This window comes from Saccopteryx leptura, chromosome 2, assembly GCF_036850995.1.
Source record: "Saccopteryx leptura isolate mSacLep1 chromosome 2, mSacLep1_pri_phased_curated, whole genome shotgun sequence".
Lineage (NCBI taxonomy): Eukaryota > Metazoa > Chordata > Mammalia > Chiroptera > Emballonuridae > Saccopteryx > Saccopteryx leptura.
This window is the reverse complement of record NC_089504.1, coordinates 79,223,521-79,248,766: the sequence shown is the minus strand read 5'-3', so window position 1 is coordinate 79,248,766 and position 25,246 is coordinate 79,223,521. Positions and strand designations below refer to the sequence as shown.

Below are 25,246 nucleotides of genomic sequence, written 5' to 3'. Positions count from 1 at the left end.
CATCATGAGCAGAAGGGCCCACTTACGAGAGCAGCACTGGTCTATCCAGGCTCTGCTGGTGTGGAGCCAGTGGAAACATGGTTTGGCTTCAGTTTTCCTGCTCTAGGAACCTCCAGAGATCAGAAATCACTTTGTCTACTAGAGAATTAGATTCCCAGGGGGACTTACTTGTTCAAGAAATCAGCCCCGCCCCAAAGCCCAAAGGGCTTCTTACCCTGGACGACAAGCGAGGCCTTCTGCACCAGCACTCCCGCCTCATTTTGTGCCAGGCAGCTGAACTCCCCTTGAGACTCGCCATTTAGATTTGCAACCTGAAGAATCTGTCCAGCTGCCAAGATATGATGTGTCAATCCTGTGATAGCGGCAACTGACCGACCACCATGGAACCAGGTGATATTGGGGGTAGGGTGACCTTTGATGGGGCAGCCTAGAAGGAGAGGAGGGGAGAGGTAAGCCACTGGTAAAGCCAGAAAGGACACATTCCTGATGAGTTGTTTTAGCATCCATGTGGCTCTAGAGGCCATGAGTACAATATAGTCTTCCCCATGGCATTTCTCTCACTCTTGCCATTCCCAAGCAAACAGAAGATACAGTATTTCATACTTGGGGACTCTAGGCGGGTGACTATTAATCAAGTAAGTAAAATTTATGGAGGATACAAAGTGAGTGTATATTTCTATCTATGTCCCTTTACCAACTTCAAAAAAAAATAAAGCAATTAATATTCACCCATTGAACATTTTTTCAAGTTAATTAGTTCCTATGCTGATTATATAATGAAAGAAATAATTTCTTTAAATGTAGTGAGTTGGGAAAAAATACATACCATACAGTCATAGTTAACAATCAAACTTTAGTTGGTAAGTCTAATACTGCTTTCATTTTACTCTTTATATGATTTTCAAGCCAAACTTTTTCAACAGAGACTAGGAAAACAATTTTGAATACTGATCTCATTTCTCTATAAGTCAAGAACCTTGGCTTTCAGACAACTCTTACCAAGCCTGCACTGGACATTTATAATATTACACTTATTTACATAGCCATTGAACATATTTTGGTACATTACAATTCCAAAATATTAAACTAAGATATCATGTCTGCTTAAAGGCTTTGTAGCATAAAATTAGTACGATACACTGATCGCAGTTGTGAGAGAAAACTCATTTTCTCCAAATTCAGAGTACTTGATGAATTTGCTGTTGTGCTTCCAGCAACTTGGCTTCCACTGAAAATTTACTTGGAAGTTTAAAACACATGATAAATCATTAAAAATTAAAAATTCCTTCAGTTCATGTAAAAAAATCTATTTGGTGACTACTGTTCTGGGGACAGTTAGGATAGCAAAGACTATCTTTCCTCTTACAAGGAAATACCCAGTGTCGTAGGATTAAAAAAGAAAAGCACACTAAGAAAACTGCACGGTAAAGCAGAAAATGATGAGATCTGTGAGACCCATGTTGGCCACCTGCATGGATGTATGTGCTCACGGATCTGTAAAGAGAAGGTATTTCCAGTGCTGCCAGCACTGTTAGAATTGGTGTAGGATGCAGAGTTAACAGAGGAAAGGCTCTTAAAGATCATCCAGCCTACTGCCAGAGGAGGAAACGGGGGCTCAGATGTTAGGAGACCTTCCCAAGATCAAGGAACAGGCCTTCTGATTCCTTGCTTTGTGTTCTTACCTACTATTTGTTCTGTTGGGCATCAACAATTTACCTAAGCACTTTGTTACCTATGTGCTTTGCTCATTCCTTTAATCCTTTCACCCTTTCTTTTTTTTTAATGTTTTTATTATACTTGTGTATGTTGAAGGGGTTTGAATAGACTACTTTGAAGAAGGGCTCTGGAAAAATAATGCTAAAATCTGCTTAAGAAGCTCAGTGTGGGATATAGTGTTACAGGATCCCATAATTCACACTTCCCTATGTTGACTCACTTTGCCATATAACTTAGTGGTGCCCTCCCATGATGGGTGGGCTGTATTTCCCACATCCTTCCTGACTTTGGGTTTGGCCATGTGACTACTTTGGCCAATAAACTGAGTTAGATATTACACTAAAAATGAACAATCTGAAAAAGAAATTAAGAAAACAATTCTAATTATAATAGTATCAAAAAGAATAAAATACTATACTTAAAAAATAAACTAAAGAAGTGAAAGACTTGTAAAAATTATAAAACACTGCTAAAAGAAATTAAAAAATAAATGAGAGGATATAGCATGTTCATTTATTGTAAGATTTAATAGTATTAGTAAGATATCAGTAGTCCCTAGAGTGAACTACAGATTCAATGCAATGTCTATCAAAAGTCCAATGATATTCTTATGCAGAAATAGAAAAATCTCTCTTAAAATTCAGATGGAATCTTAAGATATCCCAAATAGCCAAAACAACCTTGAACAAGAAGAACAAAGTCTAAGATCTCACACTTACCGATTTGAAAACTTATAAAGTCACAGTAATTAAAAGAGTATGGTACTGGCATAAAGCAGCCATAAAGACCAATGGAATAGATAGAAACCAGAGAAATAAACTCTTGTATATATGGTCAAATGACTTTCAACATGGGTGCCTAGAGCATTCAATGGAGAAAGGACACTTTTTTCAACAAGTGGTGCTAGGAAAACTGGCTATCCACATGCAAAAAAAAAAATGTTGAATTCTTACCATATACTATATATAAAAATGAACTCAAAATGGGTCAAAAAACTAAACCTAAAAGATGAAAGTATAAAAATGAGAAAACCACAGGGGAAAAGCTTCATGACCTGGATTTGGCAGAGATTTCTTGGATATGATGCTAAAAGCACAGGCAACAAAATAAAAATTACATAAACTGGGGATCATCAAAATTGAAACCTTTTGTGCAAAGGACATTATGAACAGATTGAAAAAACAACACATAGAATGAGAGAAATTGTTTGTAAATCCTAGATCTGGTAAGAGATTAATATCCAGAATATTAAAGAATTCCGACAACAATCACAAACAAGCAAATTAAAAAAAATAGGCATACTTGAAAATGATTTCTACAAAGATATACAGATGGCCAATAGCACATGACAAGATGCTCAACATCATTAATTGTTATAGAAATTAGGATGGTTATTATAAAATAAACCAACAACAGAAACTAAAAAGGTGTTGGTAAAGATGTGGAGAAATTAGTACCCTTGTGCACTGCTGGTGGGAATGTAAAATGTTGCAGCTGTTGTACAAAACAGTAGGACAGTTCCTAAAAAAATTAAGCACAGGACTATTGTATGATTCAGCAATTCCACTTTTGGATATGTACCCAAAATAACTGAAAGCAGGGACCTGAAGAGATACTTTTATACCAATCTCCATGGCAGTATTATTTATGATAGCCAAAAGATGAAAACAATCCAAATGTCCATCAATGGATGAATAAACAAAATATTGAATCACGTGACAACATGGATGAACCCTGAAAACATTAAGTGAAAGAAGCCTGACATGAAAGGACAAATATTGTATGATTCCACTTATATAAGGTACATAGTATAGTCAAATTCATACAACAGTGATTGCCAGGTGCTGGGAAAGGGGAAATGGGGAATTATTATTTAATGGGTACAGAGTTTCAGTTTGGGATGATGAAAAAATTGTGGAGATATGGACCATGATGGCTATACAACAATATGAATGTAATTAATGTCACTCAACAGTACACCTAAACATGGTTGAAATAGTACACTTTATGTTGTGTGTATTTTACCACAATAAGATCAATAAGGCAGATGTGCTGGGGTACAAGTTCCAAGTGCTAGTCCTCAAGAGACCTCGTGAGCATTTGCTTATGCTCTTGAGCCTTGGCTGTTGCCAGCAGGAGAACATGCCTGGACTGGCCTGGTGGTCCAAGAGGAGGACGGGAGAAATGCAGAGAACAGCCAAGCCACCCTAGCCAAACCCAGTTTAGATAAGCTGAACTAAATAAGATCAGTAAGAATAAATGATTGTTATTTTAGGTCACTGAGAGCTGGTTTTTTAAAAATGCAGATTCTTCTTTTTAACAATGTTTCTCTTTCTTTTCCTTCTTCTTCATGGCTATAGCTAACTGATATGCTTAGGTTGTTATGGAAATTAAGGATGGAAAATCTATTGAGATGATAAAGATAAAAAATGGAATGAACTGAGAGCTGAAGACTTAGATTTTGGGACCGGGTCTCATGTACATGTGCAGAAATCTTCGATGAGGATAAAACAATGGGAGAACTCTGGCATTCAGTGTTTAAAGAAGGAAAAGGAGATAGGAAATGAGTCTGAGAAGTGGTCTGAGGGATGGGAGGAAAATTAAGATAATCTAATATCATGGAAGTACAGAAAGGAAGTTGATTAAGAAACAAGTTGTTAGCAAATAAGTGATTAGTAAGAATTTGTAACATGAATGAGTCATTTAATTAGTTTATGAAAACAACAGACCAACCCTCCCCCCTTTTCTGGTAACATAAATGGTAAAATTTATTATAACTCATGTTTGAATGGTCAATAATTTGAAGTTAGTGAAATCGAAAATAAAAGTGTTCGTATAATTAAAATATCACATTGAATACTCTGAGCACCAATTTCTTTAAGAGAAAATTTATTTAGGGCCTTAAATCTTTAGAAGCAGGCTAACAAGTGGGTTATTAAGGAGATGAAGAATTTAAAAAGGATGGTGAATGGGAATACTTCAAATGTTGCAAAACAGGAACAGAGTAAATCTTGGTCAAAAAACTCTTGAAATAATTTGGGGATTCTAGCTTCCAGTAATAGTGAATAACTTGGTTGGACTGATCTTCCTGCAGATAACAGTCATAAAATATAAACTAATGAAGAACAACAACAACATAACACCATGAAACAAAAACTCTTTGAAAGCACAGAGGTGTGACAAAAAGCAGTGGCAGAAACAGGAGGGAGAGCTTACTCTACAAAATCCCAGGTGCAACAGGTATGATTTTCCAGCTTATGGCTTTCTGCCCAAGAAAACTACTCCATACTTACATGGCTCAGGGAGCTGGGAAACTTACAGCTTTATTGATTTGAGAAGTCAGAGAACAGAGTCTGGGGCCTTTTAGAATAGCTGAAAAGTTAAGGGGAAAATCCTGGAAGAGTTACAGAGGTGATAAAGTTGAAAATGTGCACAAATCTTGCACAAATTCTTAATAGGCAGACCCCAGGGACCCAGTAAAAGATCAACCACTAGAAGCTGAATTAACAGAGTAGAAAGTTCAGTTTGTGCCCACTGAAAGGAAGAGATTGGAATTTTAGTGCAGTCAAGTTAACCACCTGTTGGAACAAAAATAAACATTCTTCAGAGGAACACAACAGAATCTAGAGTCTCTATAATAGATCATCTATAATGTTCAGAATACAATAAAACCCCACTAGACAAAAAAAAATGTAACCTGTACTCAAGAGAAATAGCAGTCAATAGAAACCAATCCTGAATGATGCAAATATTATAATGTGTGGACAATGACTTCAAAGCAGCTATTATAAATATGTAAGACCATAAAGGAAAATATAATAAATTAACAGATGAAATATCTCAGTAGTGAAGTTGAAGCTATATAAATAAATTCTAGATCTGAAATGTACAAAAATGAAATGAAAAATTTGTTAGATAAGTTTAATATAAAATTGGAGATGGCAGAAGAAATTGTCAGTGAACTTGAAGATAGTTAAGCAGAAATTTCCAAGGTGAAGAACAGAGGGGAAAAAATTTAAGGAAAATAAACAGTCTCATGGATCTGTAGGAAAATATTAAAAGGTCTAATATATATGCAACTAACGGCCAAGAAAGAAAGAAGAAAATGAAACAGAAAAACATTGGAAGAAATAAAACTACCAAACCTCTCAAATTTTTGGAAAACTAAAGCTTCAAGAAGGTTAACAAACCACTTAGGTACATTATATTCAAACTGTTTAAATTAATAAGAAAAAAACTTGAAAGCCATGATGCAGTTACAAGGACTGGGCTTCCTCTCATGCCTTAAATAACTAGAAAACTGGACAAAAATGTATGAAACAACTGTTTGCAGACATTAGGCAACAGAGAGTAGAGGACTATGATGTCTGAAATAAAGGAACCATTAGGTGAGCTCTATGAATTTCCTGGCTTCCTGCCGGGAGGCACATTCTTTTTTTTTATTTTTTATTTCTTTTTTTTATTTTATTTTATAATAATTTTATTTTTTTAATGGGGTGACATCAATAAATCAGGATACATATATTCAATGATAACAAGTCCAGGTTATCTTGTCGTTCAATTATGTTGCATACCCACCACCCAAAGTCAGATTGTCCTCTGTCACCCTCTATCTTGTTTTCTTTGTGTCTCTCCCCACCCCCTTTCCCTCTCCCATTCCCCCCCCCCCCGTAACCACCACACTCTTATCAATGTCTCTTAGAGGCACATTCTTAATAGCAAAGTGTGGAGGCTGTATTAGTGACCCAAAGTTGTTAATAACAAAGCACCACAGACTGGGCAGCTTAAACAACAGTAATTTATTGTTTCAGTTCTAGAAACTAGAAGTTTAAGATCAGAGTGTTGACAGTGTTTGTTACTTCTAACGTCTGTAAGGATAATCTGATCGATCCCTCTTTCCTATCTGCTGGTGGCTTGCTGGCAATTATAGATGCATCATTCTGCTTTCACGTTCACATGGAGTTTTTCCCTTAAGTGAGTGTCCTTTTTTGTGTCCAAATTTCCCCTTTTTGTAAGAAAACCAATCATATTAGGGCCTACCCTTATGACCTCATCTTAACTCGATCATCTGCAAAGATCCTATTTCCAAATAAGGTGACATACATAAGTACTGAGGGTTAGGGATGTCAGCATTTTTTTAGGAGGACACAATTCAATCCAGAATAGAAGACTATCTGCATGAACTGATGAGACAGAAAACAGAGTCCAATGAGGCTGAGGCATCTGGAAGTTTGCTAAGAAGAATTCTAGAAATGAGGGTGCTACACAGATATAGAGCTCCAGAATACACCATCCAGCATTCAATCAAAAATTACTCTATAAGCCAAGAATCAGGAAAATGTGACCCATCAAGACAAAAATCAGTCAACAGAAACAGATCAAGGATTGACAGGGATGATGGAATTAGTAGATAAAACATGGTAAGTTTTATTAAAGATATTAAAAAGATGGTATTTAAAGGAAAATATGCACACCATGAGGAAGGAAATGGACATTACAAAAAATAATCAAATAAACTTCTAGAAATAAAACATTTTATAAAATAAAAAGGTTACTGGATAGAATTGATAGGAGACTAAATACTATAGAAAAAGATTTTTGAAATTGAATATCTAATGATAGAAATTATTCAGAGTGAAACAAAAAGAGAAAAAAGATACCCCCCCCCCCAATCAAGAGATCAAACGTACTAAACAAGGATATAGTTACATGGGTGCCTCTGTCAAAAGTCTAGGGTTAAGATTTGTGCATTTTAACATATGCAGATTTTACCTGAAACATTAATTAATAGGGAGGGAGTGGAGATTAGGTGTAAGTACTAATAAGATAGAGAATGGCAGAATATTGTTAATTGAAGGTGGGTGATGAGTATACAGGGGTTCATTATGCTATTCTGTTTACTTCATACGTATGTGAAGTTATTTATAATAAAAAGAAAGAAACATGTTTGCATTACCCAATCATTGCTCATCAGGAATGACTCGGTATCCAAAGAATCACTTTTCATATATTCTGCTTATTCAGCTTTATGCTTTTTTTTTTAAATAAGGTTTTAACAATAACAAAACATTGTTGTTCCAGACTGCTCCTTGCAGATGTTTCCTCAAATATTTTATAATCTTCCCAATTTAAAAATTCCTGTTGGCCTTCATTCAGCTCTGCTGAAGTCGGAGATCACTTTCATTTGTACTTCTGTCACCCTTGATTTCGACAACTTTAGTTTGGTTGCTTTGTATGGCAGAAACTGCTAGTTATCCTCTCCTATTCATTCTCTCCTTATAGTAAAAATCCCTTGAATTTTAGTTAGGTGCATAGCTGCCTCGAATGGAGACATTTCCCATACATGCATACAATAAGGTGTGGGCCATATGATTACACTCAGTGAAATGAGAGGGAAAGTGATGTGTATGCATTTGGGACACATCTTTGAAAGAAGAGAACTTGTTCGTCTTGACCCTTCCTTCATCCTGCTACTGAGAATGGAGCTAACCATCCTTGCCTAAGTGGATACGGGCAATACTCCAGGGTGTCAGAGCAATAGGAGCTTAGACATTTTTTGCCTGGGTCCCTAGATGGCGGTAGGTTGCCAGACCAGGCCTGGACAGTCTTTCTCCGGACTGCTGTGCGAAACAGGGATATACTCCTGCCTTGTTGACTGTTATTTTAGATGTTTTCCCGAGATTGCTGAATGTATACCTTAACTATGACAGTCCTAAATATTATTTCCTCACTGAGACAGTGTCATATGCTAAATAAGTCATCGTGTTTTCCTTCATGTGTAGACAGTGGCCATGGAGGAGGGGCTAGTTATCTCAGACTGGAAATGCTCTAGGAAAGTCGACTTTTTACAGTATAAGAGAAGTTCAAAATAAACTACTTGTAATTAAGTAAATGAACAAAGTTGACAGTCATCTCCTTTTTCTACCACTAATATGTCTTTCAATGCTTTTAACTGAACACATACCTTCTTCTCCTTAAAAATTTCCTTTTTACTCAGAATTGGTCCCCTCCTCAGCACATGTAGTGCAGGCCCCTGTGCTTCTATGTACATGTTTATGGGCATGTCTCTGTGTGTACACAGTGGTCTCTGTGGTCTGCCAACAGCAATAGTCAAAATAAGGAATCTAACATGAATTCCCACTGTGTATGTTCTCAGTGAATAATTATCCACATTTCACTGCTAATGAGAAAACCTGGCTTGTAACAGGGGTTCCTTTCTGTCACGGACATTTCTCATTTGTTAAAGTAAAAGAAATATCAATCATTTCTTAAAGGTGAGCAACCTTAGTGTGTGCCATGTTCAAGGACACCCAAAACCCTGAGCTAATGTATTCCATACCTCAAGAGGGGCCGAAGAATGAAGACTTCCCCGGCCCTCTGCTTCACTGAGGAAATGAGCAGTGTTTCCAGCAGGAGCTCGCATCTCTTTCTCTGTTTCCCTTCCGCCTACACAAATGTTGACCATTTCCACCCTCCCAACCTCACGCCCACCCCAGGAAACAGTCAATCAGCAGGGACCGACAGTGCTGTCTCTCCTTGGCCCTCAGTTATTACAGGCCTTGGGTTGGTTAGGTGGCTGAGGAGGAAGCAGTGCTCGGGGAGGCTGCTTAGTTAATGAGAGTTCTGGCAGCAGAAAGCCTCTCTCTATCAACGCTTCTTAACCAGTGAAAGAAAATATTGCCTTTAGGCCTCCGTTCCCAGGTCCACTGTGGCTCTGAATGAAGCCAGAGCCAGGTGTAATTCACAGATGTGTGAGGGTTTTCCTCCTAGTTTCACCTACTTAAAGAAAAAAAAAAAAAACCCCACATTAACTGGAGAGTGGTAAAAGTTTAAAATAGAGGAGATGTGTACAATAAGAAAAATAAATTATATATGAAATTATGTCCCCTGGGAGTCAATGTAGCTATAACCTGCCACTAGTTGACACTCCTGATTAAGTAAAATTGACCTCACTGACTTTCTTCAGTTTTGTCTCCTATTTCACATTGCTTTCCATAGCTAAAATAGCGTCACTCGGGGAAATGGCCTGAGTTCAACAGGTGAGGGAAATACGGGGTAGAAAGCTGGGAGGCCTGGCGCTGGGCTGTCACACCCTCCGCAGTACAGGCTGGCTCACCGTGTAGGGCTAGGCGGTGGGAGCCGGCTGCCTATAGGCACCTGTTGAGAAAGAAGCTCTGAACTCATCATGATCATTATTCAGTGGATATTTTTGTTCATTTGAAGGGCTGAAAGTCAGCAGGCTTTCTGGCCTGCTAAGAGATAGGCAAGCAGCTTGATTTGTGGGCTTCTTTGTAGGATAGATCAAGCTAACTCGGGCACTCAGTAGCTGCTCCTCACTTGAAAGAGCCACACATCTGGAGTTCACTTTCGTGAGTTATTAGCCTTGATGAGCAGAAGGCAAGAGTTCAGAATAGATATCCTTCCCCCCCCTCCGCCACACCCTTCCCTTCCAACCTGATAGTTCAGAAAAAGGCAGCTGAGCTTGGGCTTGATAAATGGATTATACAAAGTAAAAAAATGTAAATGGACTGAAGGATGTTCCCAAGGAAGGATGGGTTGAAATGGGAAAACACAATCTGAAAGAGGAGGAGAGAAGGGTAGTGCTCTGGGGGTCGTCACTGGTTTCCCCGCTATCTAAAGCTGCAGCAGATTAGGACATGCTGTGTAAAAATATTAAAGACGTGGCATTATTACTTCATGAGCTGGCTCTGGGCCTGTCAGCATTTCCATTAGAATCCTGTGCTATTCATGGAGTGAAAACTTACTATAAAAATGATGTGTGCTGGGATGAAACTTGGCACTTGGTGGAGTCAGTCTGGGAGTCCTTTCCTTAATTTAATTTTACAAAACTGGAAAACACTCAGCCATTTGAAATTTATGGACGGATCTCCATTCTGCGCGTGGTATACGGTGTGTACGGGCCTCCCTCTGAGGCCGTGGGGTGACTGGATGAAATCAGGGAAACTGCACTTTCTGGCTCTCTCTCCTTTCAGGTGTGGCGTCCCCTTGGGTGACAAAGATGATCTCTAAAGCAGCATCCAGTGAGCGAGAACTGGCACCAGGCAGCAGGCTGAGAGATGTGATTAATTCACATCGGAAAAAACTCAGTTCCTTACTCCCTGTTTGTCAGCTGGACCCCAGAAGGCTGTGGGGGAAGACAAGCAACTTTAATTTTCACTCCTATTTCTGGGACCTCCCAAAAAGCTGGTCAAATAACCAGGCCAACACTATTTCCATGTATATTTGCCCAAAGAAAACTAACTTTAAGACATTCCTGGAAAAAAGGAACTCTAACAAGCCCATTTTCCACTCCCCAAATGTCTTTTTACCCCTAGGGTAAGCTTTGGGTTTCCATTGGCAGGGGGTACGCTAATGTCTCCATGCTCCTGGGCATCTGGTGGAAGAACCTGATATATTTCTCAGCGTGAAAGTAGCTCCATCCAGATGTATGACTTGATTAAGGCCTTACTTTCTCTAAAATGAATTGGTGATTGCTCGGTTACTGCCCTCATCTATAACCTTGGTACCTGGTTACTCTCTTACAGGTAAGAAGGGGAGGTGCCACTTAGGATGTCCAGGCATACACAGTCCAGGCTGTGAGAAGGTGACCGCACTGCTGAAGCGAGAGTTTGGCACTGCTGTCCAATGGGCTTATCTAGGGTTAACTGGGCCACCTGGGGTGGGGGGAGGGGGCCGCTAGGAAAGTGGTCCAGTTTCTTTAAGTTCACAGTAGTGTTGATTGGGATTGAAGCTATCTCAAGTGGATAATACACAGAGCTCCCATGTGTCTTCTCTGCCAGCAGGCTCTTGGCATAAAACATACCTTTAAAAACACATCAGCATTTTTTTAAAGTTTCAAGTTTCTGGGTTTATAAGTCCCTGGTTGACTCTACCCTCAGGCTGCTGGCAGGTGCTACCTGGCCTGCAGGAGGGAAGACTGGGATGACCCCAGAGGAGGCCTGGCTGAGGAAGGGGTTTCAGTCCACTGACGAGGTGGCCTCTTAATGAACTCCGGAACATGGGCCACACTTGGCCACACCGTACTGCATAGGTCCCAAGTGTGAACTCCCCTCTGTATGTTTACTGATTACACTCACCGAGTCCACATTCTTTAAGGAACGGGACTGATGTTTCCTTCATATTTGTCCAAAATGGAACAATATTTCAGGACATTCAAGAAGTGGTCTGTAATAATCAAGGTGCAACTGCTGGGATAAGGAAATGACAGTTTTTGAGTAAAAGCCATGGACACTGAATATTCTTGTCCCTTGAGGAGTATAGCCATCTCAGCCCCTCACTCCAGCCAGTGGAGAGGCAAGCTAGATAATATCCAGATTGGGTTGGGGAAAAAAAAAACACAAAAGCCAGCCGCAGCTCAGAGCCAACATGCCTTCATGAACTCAGCCTAGCTTTGGCTCTGTTTATGGGCCAGAGCCTTTGCAAAAGAAATAAAAACCCCCACAGGCAAAAAAAAAGCCTTTGCTCATAGCCCTGTACACACCCCATTTTAGTTCTCTTCTGCTGAACCAAAGCCACAGAACAGCAGTGGATATGAAGAATGGCTAATATTCATAGCAGGTATCCTGAGAGGCCTCACTGGGGCACGCCACAGAGTTCAGCGGCAAGTCACAGGAAAGAGCAACTGCTGACGAGGAATTCCAGAGCGAGCGGCAGGGGCAGAGCTGAGGGGGAAGGGGCGAGCGCGAAGACCTTCCCTGAATTTATTATTCCCCTATAAGTCTCCTGGGTCTTGAGGTTCTAGAAACTTCTCAACAAAGTAAAGAAAATAATAAACAATGTGAGTGAAGTGAATAAGGGGAGAGTTAAGCAGGCAAACTGAAGTAGGGATGTGAGCCATGTAGTGGGAGAAGGAGTGAGGAGAGGCGGCCAGTGGTGAGTGTAAGGATGCTGCTGGCTGTCGTTTGCTGGGCTAATGATCTATTCTGGCAGGTGACGGTCTGGCCTTTGGCAGCCAAGCCTGAAGGGTGTGTGGTTTGTGAAGGGCCCATAAATAGAGATGTCCTATGAAGAGGAGGACAGAAACCTACAACTGTGACCTGAATGGCTACCCTGGCAACGTAATGTATGTCTGAAGCAGGAGAATAGCTCGCTATCTGAATGCACACTCTGTCTTGCAACATATATTTCTTGTACGGACTTGTTTGGCTCCTAATCCTCTTTGAGTTTGGATCCCAGATCTGCCTTGGTCTGATATATTTCAAAGACTTCCTGGGAGCATATAGTGGGCTCCCTGATGGCTTAGGAAGAGGTAGTAGGTTTGGATCTCCAGGGCCAATGCTGACCTTTGAAAAAATCATCTGGACTTAAAAGGACCTAAAACCAATGCTATCTCCAAGTGAGAACACGTAATGGATTCTTCTGGGAACAGATAGCTTTTTGATCAAATTCATTCTTCAAAGCACTCACACCAGGTGAAGGCGGAACAGAATGGAAAATGCACTTTGAAACAGGGACATTTACCTAATCTCTGCACAACTGATAGAAGTGAGGATTAATGTTTTTACTAAGCTCCCCAAAGGAATTCTAAATACAGCAGAGATATGAAAGTCTGAAGGTCCAGGCTTGGGCAGAGCAAGGACACTTAATATGGGAAAGGAAGGGGTTGTGCCCTTTATTCAGTAACCTCTTTGGGAACCTATATTCCACTTTAAAATGTGCAATTAGCACTCCACTAGAGTTTTGCTTCCAGATCTTTCTAAAGGCTAAAGGTGATAAATCTCAGAAAACAGAGAAGGAAAGACAACTGTTTTCTTAAAGCAATGAGATTTTTTTCCCTCACTAAAACGCATTTCTGGATTATGATATTTTGGGGGGCAGAGTGCATGAAAAACCTTTATGATAAGGTATTCACATATTGCTATTTGACTCTGCTTTGTAAAAATAAATTTTTAAAAACAGCAGTAGAAAGATTGTTGTCATTGTTGGGAAGAAAGCTTAGAGCAGGAATTGGCAAACTTTTTTTTGTAAAAGGGCACATAGCAACTATCTTAGACTTTGTAGGTCATATGGTTACTATCACAACTACTCAACACTACTACTGTAACTTGAAAGCAGCCACAGACAATGCATAAATGAGATGGGGATAAATGGGTGTGGCTGTGCCCAAACAAAATCTTATTCAAACAGGTGGTAGTATAGACTTGGCCCAAGGGCCAACTCCTGACCTACGGTATAAGATCATTAGGCCTTCTGTGCACTGAGAACACATAGTGTAACTACTAAGTGCCTGTGCAAATTTATTTTTACCCCCAAAGACAACTGCCATTTTCATGAGAGAAGATGAACTGAATACATTCTTTGCTAATTAATAGCTCAAATTGTTATTTTAAAAAATATCAATACATGTTCATTATAGATTAGAAATTCAGAAAAATATAAAAATAAAATAATCCTAACCACTATGAATGTTGTTCTTTCCAATCACACATACGCACATATATTGCTAGATAGATGGATAAATGTTGGGTAGTCTCCTTATTAAGATCTGTATCATCCTTTTAAATTGCTGCTTAAGAGAAACATCCGGACAAGATGGCGACATTTGTAAATGCAGTACTAAATCCTCCCCACAACTACATCAAAATTCATTCAGAATCACCTGAAATTGAGCTGAATGGAGGTTCTACAACTAGGGATTTAAAGAAGAAGCCACATCAAGAGTGGATCAACTCTTATAATGTAGCTCCTTTTCTGTAGTCTCAGCTGGTCCTCATAGCCGACTGGCCTGGGATCAGTCCCTTCCAGTGATGCCAACAGCAATCAAGGCTCAACTATGACAGGACAGGGCACATAGCCCACACAGGAGCACACCTGGACTGCCCAGCTTGGATGACTGGAGAGGCCATGCCACTGGGCCCTACAGAACACCTACTACACAAGGCCACTCTACCAAGTCTGGGAGATGTAGCAGCTCTACCTAATACATAGAAGCAAACATAGGGTAGCAGCCAAAATGCAGAGACAAAGAAACACATGCCAAATGAAGAATAGGAGAAATATTCAGAAAAATAACTAAATAAAATGGAGGCGAGCAAACTATCAGATACAGAGTCCAAAACAATGGTATAAGGATGTTCAAGAAACTTAGTGAGGACACAAACACCATAAAAAAGAACCAGTCAGAAATGAAGGATATATTAAAAACTGAAATGAAGAATAATTTACAGGGACTCAACAATAAAAATATATGAAGCTGAGAATCAAATCAGTAATTTGGAACATAAGGAAGCAAATAACACCCAATCAGAACAGCAAAAAAAAAAAAAAAAGTTAAGAAAATGAAGATAGTGTAAGGAACATCTGGGACAACTTCAAGCATACCAACATTTCCATCATGGGGTGCTAGAATAATAAGAGAGGGAGCAAAATATTGAAAACCTATTTGAAAAAATAATGACAGAAAACTTCTTTAACTTGGTAAAGGAACTAGATATACAAATCCAGGAAGTGCAGACAGTCCCAAACAAGATTAACCCAAAGAGACCCACACCAAGGCACATTATAATTAAAATGCAAAAGGTTCAAGACAAAGAGGGAATCTTAAAGGCAGCAAGAGAAAAGCAGTTATCTACAAAGGTGCTCCCATAAGACTGTCAGTTAATTTTTCAATAAAAATTGCAGGCCAAAAATGAGTGGCAAGAAACACTTCAAGTGATGAAAAGCAAGGATCTAAAAACCAAACAAAATTATCATTTAGAATCAAAGTACATATGAAGGGCTTCTTAGACAACAAAAAGCTAAAGGAGTTCATCACTACCAAACCAATATCACATGAAATGTTAAAGGGTCTTCTTTAAGAAGAAGGAAAAAAAAAGATAAAAAATGAACAATAAGTGGCATTAAATATATATCTATCAACATTTGAATCTAAAAATCAAAATAAGCAGGACAAAAAATTCATTTTTGAAGTACAATATTTTCAACTTACAATGGGTTTATCAAGATGTAACCCCATTATAAGTCCAGGAGCATTTCTTTTGATATAATATAATATAATATTATATAATATAATAATATAATATAATATAGTATAATGTAATATAATATAGTATAGTGTAATATAATACAGTATATTATAGTATGATATAATATAGTATAATATAGTATAATAACACAACATATTTTAATTAAAAATAAATTGCTGCTTAAGATTTTGTATATGAATGTATTAGAACTTTTGTTTAACCAGTTCTCTAGATAATTACATTATTTCCATTTTTTACTAATATAAACTATGGTATGGTGACTTTCTTAGTATAGTATATGCATCTCTGTATCCAAATATCTCCTTAGGTTACATCACTGAGGTAGCATTGCTGCGCCAATAAGTACCATTTAGAAATATTGATTCACACCGTCCAACTGTCCTTCAGAAATGTTATACTAATTTATGTTTTGGGCAACAATAATAATAGTACATGTTAACCAATTCTTGGATATTGAGGTTGTCAGGCAGAATAATGGCGCCCAACAAATACACATCCTAATTTCTGAGATCTACAACTATATTACTTTGCAGGGCAAAAGAGAGTTTAGAGATATGATTAAGAAAGTGGTGGGATGGGAGATTATCCTGGATTATACAGGTGGGCCCAATGCAATCACAAAAGTCCTTATAATAGGGAGAACAGAGGGTCAGGATCAGAGTCAAGAAGAGTTCCTGGCTACCTAAGATTTAATGTTGTAAACAAGTGCCTGGCTCAGGGGGCAGTAATCAGGGGCCTGCCTGGTAAGCAGATACTCTTTGTTCCAATACAAAGTATACAGGCTCCTCTTGTTTTTCACATGTTTGCCCTCTATCTTCTAAGCCTGGAAGCAGGCTTAGAGAATTTCTGTTTAGAAATTCTCATACCATCAATTCCTCTCCTTTTCCCTTCCCTTTCTTTAACAATTCAATCCAAAAGTCATTATGTGAGGCCAAAGAAGACAGTGTTCATAGGAAGGAGGCAGGTGTCAGAGTAAACCAGAGTGGGGCATTGAGCCTGCAAAGGATGAAGAAGGTGTCCACCTGAGGGCCGTGGTGATGACCTGCTGATGGTTGTCAGAACCTGGGATGAGGACTACATCCATGTGGGGGTAGAGACAGTGGTGATAGAAGATTAATTATATAGAGATGGCTTTATTAAATAAGCAAATATATTAAGGATATTGGGAGCCAGAGAGTTATAAATATTGCAAGGATGAAAAATAGAATAAATCTTGTGATGTTCATTAAGAATTGGTGATACAAGGGGGGGGTGTCCATGGGTCCCAATGTACAGATAAACTTAGAAATTTAGCAAGTGTGTTTGCATGTTTGATTATGCATATATTTATGTATACATATATCATATATACAGATATTCTCTACTTTTGTGCACAGAGAGAGCATAAGAGTAGTGACACTGCGATACCAATGAACAGCCCTGACTTTCAGAGCTTGGTTTCTAATTACTATTCTCTAATTCTGAAACAGGGCAAGTTTAAGACGAGTCTAAAATATCTTGTTGTGCAGAAAACAATGAAGTTCTTGAAGAATGACATGGACACGTCAAGGGGTACAGGCATCATCTTAAATGGGTTCTCATTGGCTCAATCTGGGAAATATTTTTTACATTAAAATAAAAAAGGATGGCAATAGATTATAGCCCACTGAGTAAGACAGGAATCCATGAGACTATGAAGATTTAAATAAATAAATGAATATTTGAAAGTTCAAGGAGGAATGAGATATCTACCATAGTCTCAAAGGACCTCTTTATAAAGGAGTTATTAAAAGGGAAAAGACGTCTTTACAATAGAGAAATTTGGCAGACATTACCGGAATTAACATCAGTTATAGTGGTACAAGAGAAATCACGGTCATGTGATTGGGTGTAATGAGAAGAGCCCCGCATCCCTTCCGTGATGTTTATGCCAAAGATGCATTAGCTGGAATACAATTATGAGGAAACATGAGACATATCCAAACTGAGGGGCAGATTTTAAAACAACAGGCCCATAATCTTCAAAATTGTTAAGGTCACTTATGAAAGTTAAGGGAAGCTGAGGAATGATTCCAGATTGAAGCAGTCTTAAGAAACTTGACAACTAAACACAATGTGTGACTTGAGACTCAAGCCTTTTGCTATTAAGGACATTATTGGGACAACTGGCAGAACCTGAAGCGAATACACACTGGGTGCTACGGCAGCATGCTGTCAACTCAGTCTCAGTGGATCCAGTAGAAAGAGTTCTTTGTATTATACTTTCAACCTTTATTTCAAAGTAAAAATATGGTAAAGAAAAAAGAAATTCTTACACCAAATCAAGAAATAAAACAACATGTGTAGGGAGGGAGAAAAACCTGCTTTATTCATCAAGACCTCAGGATTTGGAGGACTGGGGAATTGAGAAACTTGAGCAACCAAAGAAGCAAAATCGCTGATGGCTTAGAAAATGGGGCTGGTAGACAGAATTTCATCCCACACATGTAATCAGATTCTAAGTATTTTTAAAGATCTGAGAAGAAATCATCAGCATTTAAATAAAGAGACCTTGAGTTGTCTGTAGTATTTCTGGCTAGAGAAACCATTTTCAGAGAAGCTGGGTAGGGCAAGGAGGAAAGATCCTTCCAAAGTCACAGAATCGAATGAGTTTTTGGTTTATTAAAATATAAAAAAGCTTATATTTAAGTTCTGAAAGATTGCTCAACAAGTCTTTTATTTTACCTTCAAGTTAACTTTCCATAATATTTTTCTCTCTGCAAATATACCATGTAAGAAATGATTTCAGTGTGCTTAGCAGAAAAATCTTTAGCACAATCTCGAGGCCCTCTCTGAACCAACTGGGATGAGTCAGTCTCCGAACCATGGCTTTGAGCAAGGATCTGAGATGCCGTGAAAAGTTCGTTAAAGCCAAGAACAGTGGGATTACAAGGAGAAGAGGAGGTGCAATCTTTATTGTGCACATAGGAACACTGTGGTCATTTTCTTCAGGGCCTAAATTCTTTTTCTGGGTTCAGGAAGCTGGCAGGACAACAGACGCTCAGGCTTGCGCTGGCTTATCTCTCTTGATACCACTTCAAAGGGTCACACATTAGACACAATGGTCCCTGCCATGTTCCAGAAAGAGCCTTGAATGAATTTTTAGTCTTATCTCCTTGGTAACAAAGGTACAGGGAGCTCATTATTTCTGAGCAGGCAACTGCCAACAGAGAAATGGAGAATTTCATAATCAAAATGGATTTTCACATAAAAAGATTCTTGATAGAATGATGTTTTTGGAATGAAACTTGTCTTTCTACATCTTTCACAGATAAAGCATTAAAGGTGAAGGATAAGAGAGTTTGAACTTTTAAACAGATATAGACATATTACTAGGTTCTATTTCTAGAATAACAGCACAGTTATTACCATCATCATTTTTTTATTTGGCCTAACCTACGCTGGTCCAATATGCTGTCTAAGATTTGCTTTGATAGGCTCTGGTGGATAGGGAGCAGATGGACAACAAACTTTGTTTTAAGCTATAGAAGTTTTCAGAGATGGTGCAAATCCTTTTCTATTTTCAGTAATATTACCTACAATCCTCCGAGCATGGGATGTCCTGGCAAAATGTCTCTCCTAGAATGTCTACAGAAACATTTAAACAAAAACAAAAGTCAGCTATATCGGTGAGTTCCTTTTTGTGAATTTTAAAGGTACTGAAATGTGATTCTGGCTAATTCCTCTGCTCTCCTTTCTACCAGCAAAGGGAGGTGTTTGCCCAAGCTCTTAGCCCCATGTGTCCGGGGACTGTAAGCGGTGTGATGGGTTAGATACCATGGGGTTCTTGGCACAGAGTGAAGGTACAAGAAATATCTGTGGGATTGAACTAAGTGTCCAATCCAGATTTTATTCATTTATTCTTTTTAATTTTTTTTAGAGAGCAAGAAGGAGAGAGGTGACAGGAAGGGCTTCAAGCCAGTAACCTTTGCATTCCAGCCAGTGACCTCGGGATCATATTGATGATCCCAGTACTCAAGCGGGTGACCGTGTGCTCAAGCTGGAGAGCCTGCACTCAAGCCAGATGAGCTCACACTCAAGCCAGTGACCTTCAGGGTTTTGAACCTGGGCCCTCAGTACCCTAGGTCAATGCTGTATCCACTGTGCCACCACTGGTCAGGCCTCATTTATTATTTTTTAATTAATTAATTAATTATTTTATTTTAGTGAGAGGCAGGGAGGTAGAGAGACAGACTCCCATATGCGTCCCGACTAGGATCCACCCGGCAAGCCCACTGGGAGTTGATGCTCTGCCCATATGGAGCCGTTGCTCCACTGTTTGGCAACTGAGCCACCTTAGCATTTGAGGCCAGGAAATGGTTCAGTGCCCAGGGCCAACTTACTCAAACCATATGAGCCATATCTGTGGGAGGAGAGGAGGAGAAAGAGAGAGAGAAAGAGAGAGAGAAAGAGAAAGAGAGAGAGAGAGAGAGAGAGAAGAGAGAGAGAAGGGGGAGGGGTGGAGAAGCAGATGGTTGCTTCTCCTGTGTGCCCTGACCGGGAATTGAACCTGGGACTTCCATATGCTGGGCCAACACTCTACCACTGAGCCAACCGGCCAGGGCAGGCTTAATTTATTCTTGAGTAATTGATACATATAGCCTGACCTATGGTGCAGTGGCTAAAGTGTTGACCTGGAATGGAGAAATTGCTGCTTTGAAACCCGGGCTTGCCTGATCAAGGCACATATGGGAGGTGATGATTTTTGCTCCTCCCCCCTTCTCTCTCTCTTTCTCTTTCCTTTCTAAAATGAATTTAAAAAATGTATAAAAAATAATATATATACCTGATTAAAAAATCTAAAAGGTGCCTGACTAGGCAGTGGTGCAGTGGATAGAGCCTCGGACTGGAACAAGGAGGACCCAGGTTCAAGGGCTCGAGGTCACCAGCTTGAACCCAAGGTTGCTGGCTCGAGTAAGGGGTCAGTTGCTCTGCTGTAGCCCCCCCCCCCCAGTCAAGGCACATATGAGAAAGAAATCAATGAACAATTAAGGGGCCGCAATGAAGAATTAATGTTTCTCATCTCTCTCCCTTTCTTTCTGTCTGTCCCTATCTGTCCCTCTCTCTGTCTCTGTCACAAAAAAAAAAAAAAAAAAAAAAAAAAAATCAGGTGTTGAAAGGGATGCTATGAAATTCTTTCCTATACCCCATTCCCTTGGTTCCTCTCCTTACTAACAACTTTCTTGTACATCTGGAAGGTACCTTTTGGACATAAAAAAGGAAATTCAAGCTGATGCACCAAAGAACATCATACCTTCCTCTTTTCAAGAATAAAATGTAGTTCATTGGTCAGCTTTTTATCTCTGGGGAGCTTCAGGTCTAAGGAAGCCCTTAGTTATATTTATAGTTATATATTATAGTTATAATGTCAATAATGCCAACAACACTGAGAACAAGGACAGGAAAGTAAGATAGGCGTGTGTATGTGTGTGTGCGCACATGCGCGATAATATGCATTTGTGGGGGGATTGACTTCAAAACTCTTAGCCAGAAGACAAAAAGGTATGATAGAGCAGAAGCTGGTTAGTAATTTTCCTGCTTCACAAAAGATAGAAGAAACTGAAGCTAATTACAGTAAGAGGTTAAACAAACTTCCCACAATACCTGCCAAACTCATCTTCTCCAAAACACAGCGAGGTGTACAACACATGAAAAGGTGAAAGATGCAAACCCCCATGAGTGGTAATAGGTAACTGATTTAAGACAAAACCCCACCTAAATTTTGATTCCATTACAGCCATGTATTTGCACAGAAATGAGTCCAGGCATCTAAACTCTATAGGTCAAGCACTGGATAGAGAACAGGACCTTGTCCTTGCCCACATTCTTCGCTTTCTCTGAAGGAGTGGGTGTCTAACTTACACCTGTGTTCCTTTCTAATCCCAGGTATCCTTCTTGGTGCTGCTTTGGTCCCATTTCCCCATTAAGTCTACTCACATGCAATGAGTTCTCTGTGATTTATGAGCAAGACTCTCCAGGACAGTCAGCATCCTCCCCAAAGTTTTCTTTTTTTTTTTTTTTTTTTTTTTTTTTTTTCATTTTTCTGAAGCTGGAAACGGGGATAGACAGTCAGACAGACTCCCGCATGCACCCGACCGGGATCCACCCGGCACGCCCACCAGGGGCGGTGCTCTGCCCCCCAGGGGGCGATGCTCTGCCCATCCTGGGCGTCGCCATATTGCGACCAGAGCCACTCTAGCGCCTGAGGCAGAGGCCACAGAGCCATGCCCAGCGCCCGGGCCATCTTTGCTCCAATGGAGCCTTGGCTGCGGGAGGGGAAGAGAGAGACAGAGAGGAAAGAGCGGCGGAGGGGTGGAGAAGCAAATGGGCGCTTCTCCTATGTGCCCTGGCCGGGAATCGAACCCGGGTCCTCCGCACGCTAGGCCGACGCTCTACCGCTGAGCCAACCGGCCAGGGCCCCAAAGTTTTCTTAAAAAAAATAATACCATCTACACTCCAGTGTGCAGCAAAGAGAAACAAGTAGGGACACTGCTCTTGGCTAGAAGGGGGCATCACAAAAAGTTCAGAATCTGCCCTGAGACTTTGCCTTCTCCTTGGGGTCCCGACATCCCACCCTTGCAGCCATCCTTCCTCTGGTCTCAGGAATAAGGCAACAACTAAGTTTTATACTTATGCTTTAGAGTTACAAGATGCCTCTACATTTTTACTCTCATTTGATTCTAAAATCCATCCTCAGAGACAGGTTATCAACCTACATTATTCATGAGGAGGGAAGATGCCTGAAGCCAGGAGACGTGACCACAGTTTAGCTCCTATTCCAGGGTTCACACTTTCTCATCTTTTTGGTTCAGTAGCGGACAAAAGCCCTTCCCTTTTTCTTAATTTATGTGAGATAGGCTAAAATTTTCAAAGGTAATGACAAAAAAGAATGTTAAATTAACTAGCTAATACATAATGAAATATATAAATAGCATAAAACTGGTGAGTCAATGAATAGGTGGGTTGAGGGAATTTGAATCTAGTTTCGTTATCCCTGCTTCCAGGGCCTGGTCCCCAAGAGCGTTCTTTATAAATTTTTTTCCAGTTTTACTGAGACATATAACATTAAGTGAGTTATAGGTGTGCACGTGTTGACTTGATATACTCATGTATTGCAAAATGATTACCATCATAGCGTTAGCTAATAACTCCCTCATCTCACATAATTGCCATTTCTTTTTTGTGGTGAGAACATTTAAGATCTACATTCTTAGCAACTTCCAAGTATATAATACAGTACCCAAAGGCATTCTTAAGTTTCCCTGCTTCCTCTCCTTTAAGAAGGGCAGCTGGGGCAAGAGTATGAACTACTAAGATAATAATGACTAACATTAACTGAGCACTTACTTTGTGCCAAGGCACTGTTCTAAGCACTTTACATATATTACCTCATTTACTCGCTTCAAAATCCCTGAAGGTATAAGCAGTTATTACCTCTATTTTATAGTCAAAGGCAGAGAGAACTTCCAGAACTTGCCCAAGGTCATGTAGCTGCTAGCATGTGGCAGAGCCAGGCATTCTGGTTTCAGAGCCTACGCTTTTAACCGTGGCGTGATGCAGGCCCCAATGTGCATGTGAAGGGGCCCAATAGACAGCGTGAAACTTGGATGGCAGGTGGGAACAGGATTTTCAGGAGGGGATTCAAACCACGGTCTTTAATTATCAATTCACAGAGCAGCTGTTCACTACTCTCTTTTTATTCTCCCTCCTCATCTACTTATACTGCTTTCTCACTTCTGCGTTGATGTTTTCTAACTAGATAAAACTATTCCTTGATGTTGGCGGACACCCTCTTCTCTGCTGCTACCTGGAACATGTCATAAAATGACCCTTCAGTAAGGCACCCATCTCGGGGATGATCTTTCAGTCAGTAATTTATACTCACTGTGGCTACAAGTTCTGATCCTATGGGGAAGAACTTACAGCAGGTCAGAGTGAAGAAGAGAATGGATTTCTTGATTTGCAGATTCAACAGGGAAGTAAGTAATAGAGGCAAGAAATTAACATATATTAGCTTCTACTTTGTACCAAACACTAAGCTGGGAGTGTTGCATCTGATATTTTATTTAACCCTTAGGATAATTCATTCCGTAAAATGGGCATTAGTGCTATGGTCTGAATGTTAGGGTTCCCCGCAGATTCATGTGGTGAAATCAGAATGCCAGATGTGATGGTATAAAGACATGGGGCCCTTGGGAGGTGTTTGGGTTATAAGGGTGGTCAGAGGTCATAGGTTTGTGTTCTTATTAAAGAGACCCCAACGGAGATCCCCAGCCCTCTGCACTTTGCGAGGTCACAGCAAGAAGGGGCTGGCTACAAATGAGGAAGAGGGCCTTAGTGAGAATGCGACCATGCTGGTGCCTCCAGAGCTGTGAAAAACAACTTTTCTGTTGTTTACAAGCTACTCACTCTGCAGCAGTGGTCAGAGCAGCCTGAACAGACCAAAAGAATCATTTACAAACGAGAAAGCAGATGCTGAGGACTTAGAAACAGGTCTTCTGGGGTACCCTCTCCTTTCTCCTCTACAAAGTGGTCATGACCCTGTCTTTCCTTCCACCATCTGCCTTTGGGCCCAGGACTGCTATAACATGGCCTCTGGTGCCACACAGACACAAGGAGGCACAGAACCAGGCTGGGTCGTTTCAGGAGCCGATGCTGGATTGAGGGAGGATTTATGAGGGAAAGTGTAGAGTTCCTCATTTTCCCACTGATGGACTTTCAATACCTGTCTATTTCAGGGACATCCAACTCATTCATGTCATTCCTGTTAGACATGGTGGGAGGACAGATGGGCCTGAGAATTATGTCCTGGTGCCAAACAAGGGCAGGGACAAGAGTTAGTGAGTTTCTCAACGTCCCCCTTGCTTGACTATTTGAAGGCTTAAGATAAGCCTGTGCCTGGATGCTTGCTGTGGCTTGGAACAGTGGCTAAGCAGGGAGATTTACTACTGCCTTGCTTTCTGAGTTCAACTATTTTAAGTGTCACTTATGCTCTGGTGTCTTTTTAAATTTATGGATGTTCACTCCAGTCCAAAGAACCTCTGTACTCCTTCCCATGGCTTCCTCGTAAATGCCCTCTGCAGCGCTGACTTAGTTTTACACTATATGTACTAGAGAGCTTCCTGCAGTCCCTCCGGGGTGTCTGTTCCCTACTTTGGATTTTATTTTAAAAAAAGAGACAAAAGTACATAAACATGTGCCATAAACAACCACAAAATGCTGACCTTTCTTCTTAACAGCAAAGCACAGTTTCTTTGTGGGCAAAACGATAGGAAATCAAAAGCATTTTCTTTCTGACATAAAGGTTCAGACATCTAATATAAATGAGGGAATGGATGCCCACTAATGTCTCTTTGAAAAGGACGGGGATCAGCCCCTCTCTTTCTCCTCCTTGCCCAGAGTGCCGCCCTCCCCTGCTCCGTGTTCCCTCTCCTGGGCATCACTCTCCTTGCCATGCCTGCAATTTTGGGTGGCGGGGGCCACCATTGTGCATTGATTTTTACCTA

General features: G+C 40.1%; 1 protein-coding gene across 5 annotated transcripts in view; it reads right to left on the bottom strand.

The window, feature by feature from the left end:
• ADAMTSL1 (ADAMTS like 1) overlaps window positions 1-25,246 on the bottom strand; it is a 1,002,857-nt gene that overhangs the window by 36,863 nt on the left and 940,748 nt on the right. For all 5 annotated transcript variants that reach the window (XM_066368243.1, XM_066368245.1, XM_066368244.1 and 2 more), the window contains one exon: window positions 215-427. In XM_066368243.1, coding sequence (XP_066224340.1) covers window positions 215-427 — 213 coding nt within the window. The remainder of the gene's footprint in view (window positions 1-214; window positions 428-25,246) is intronic.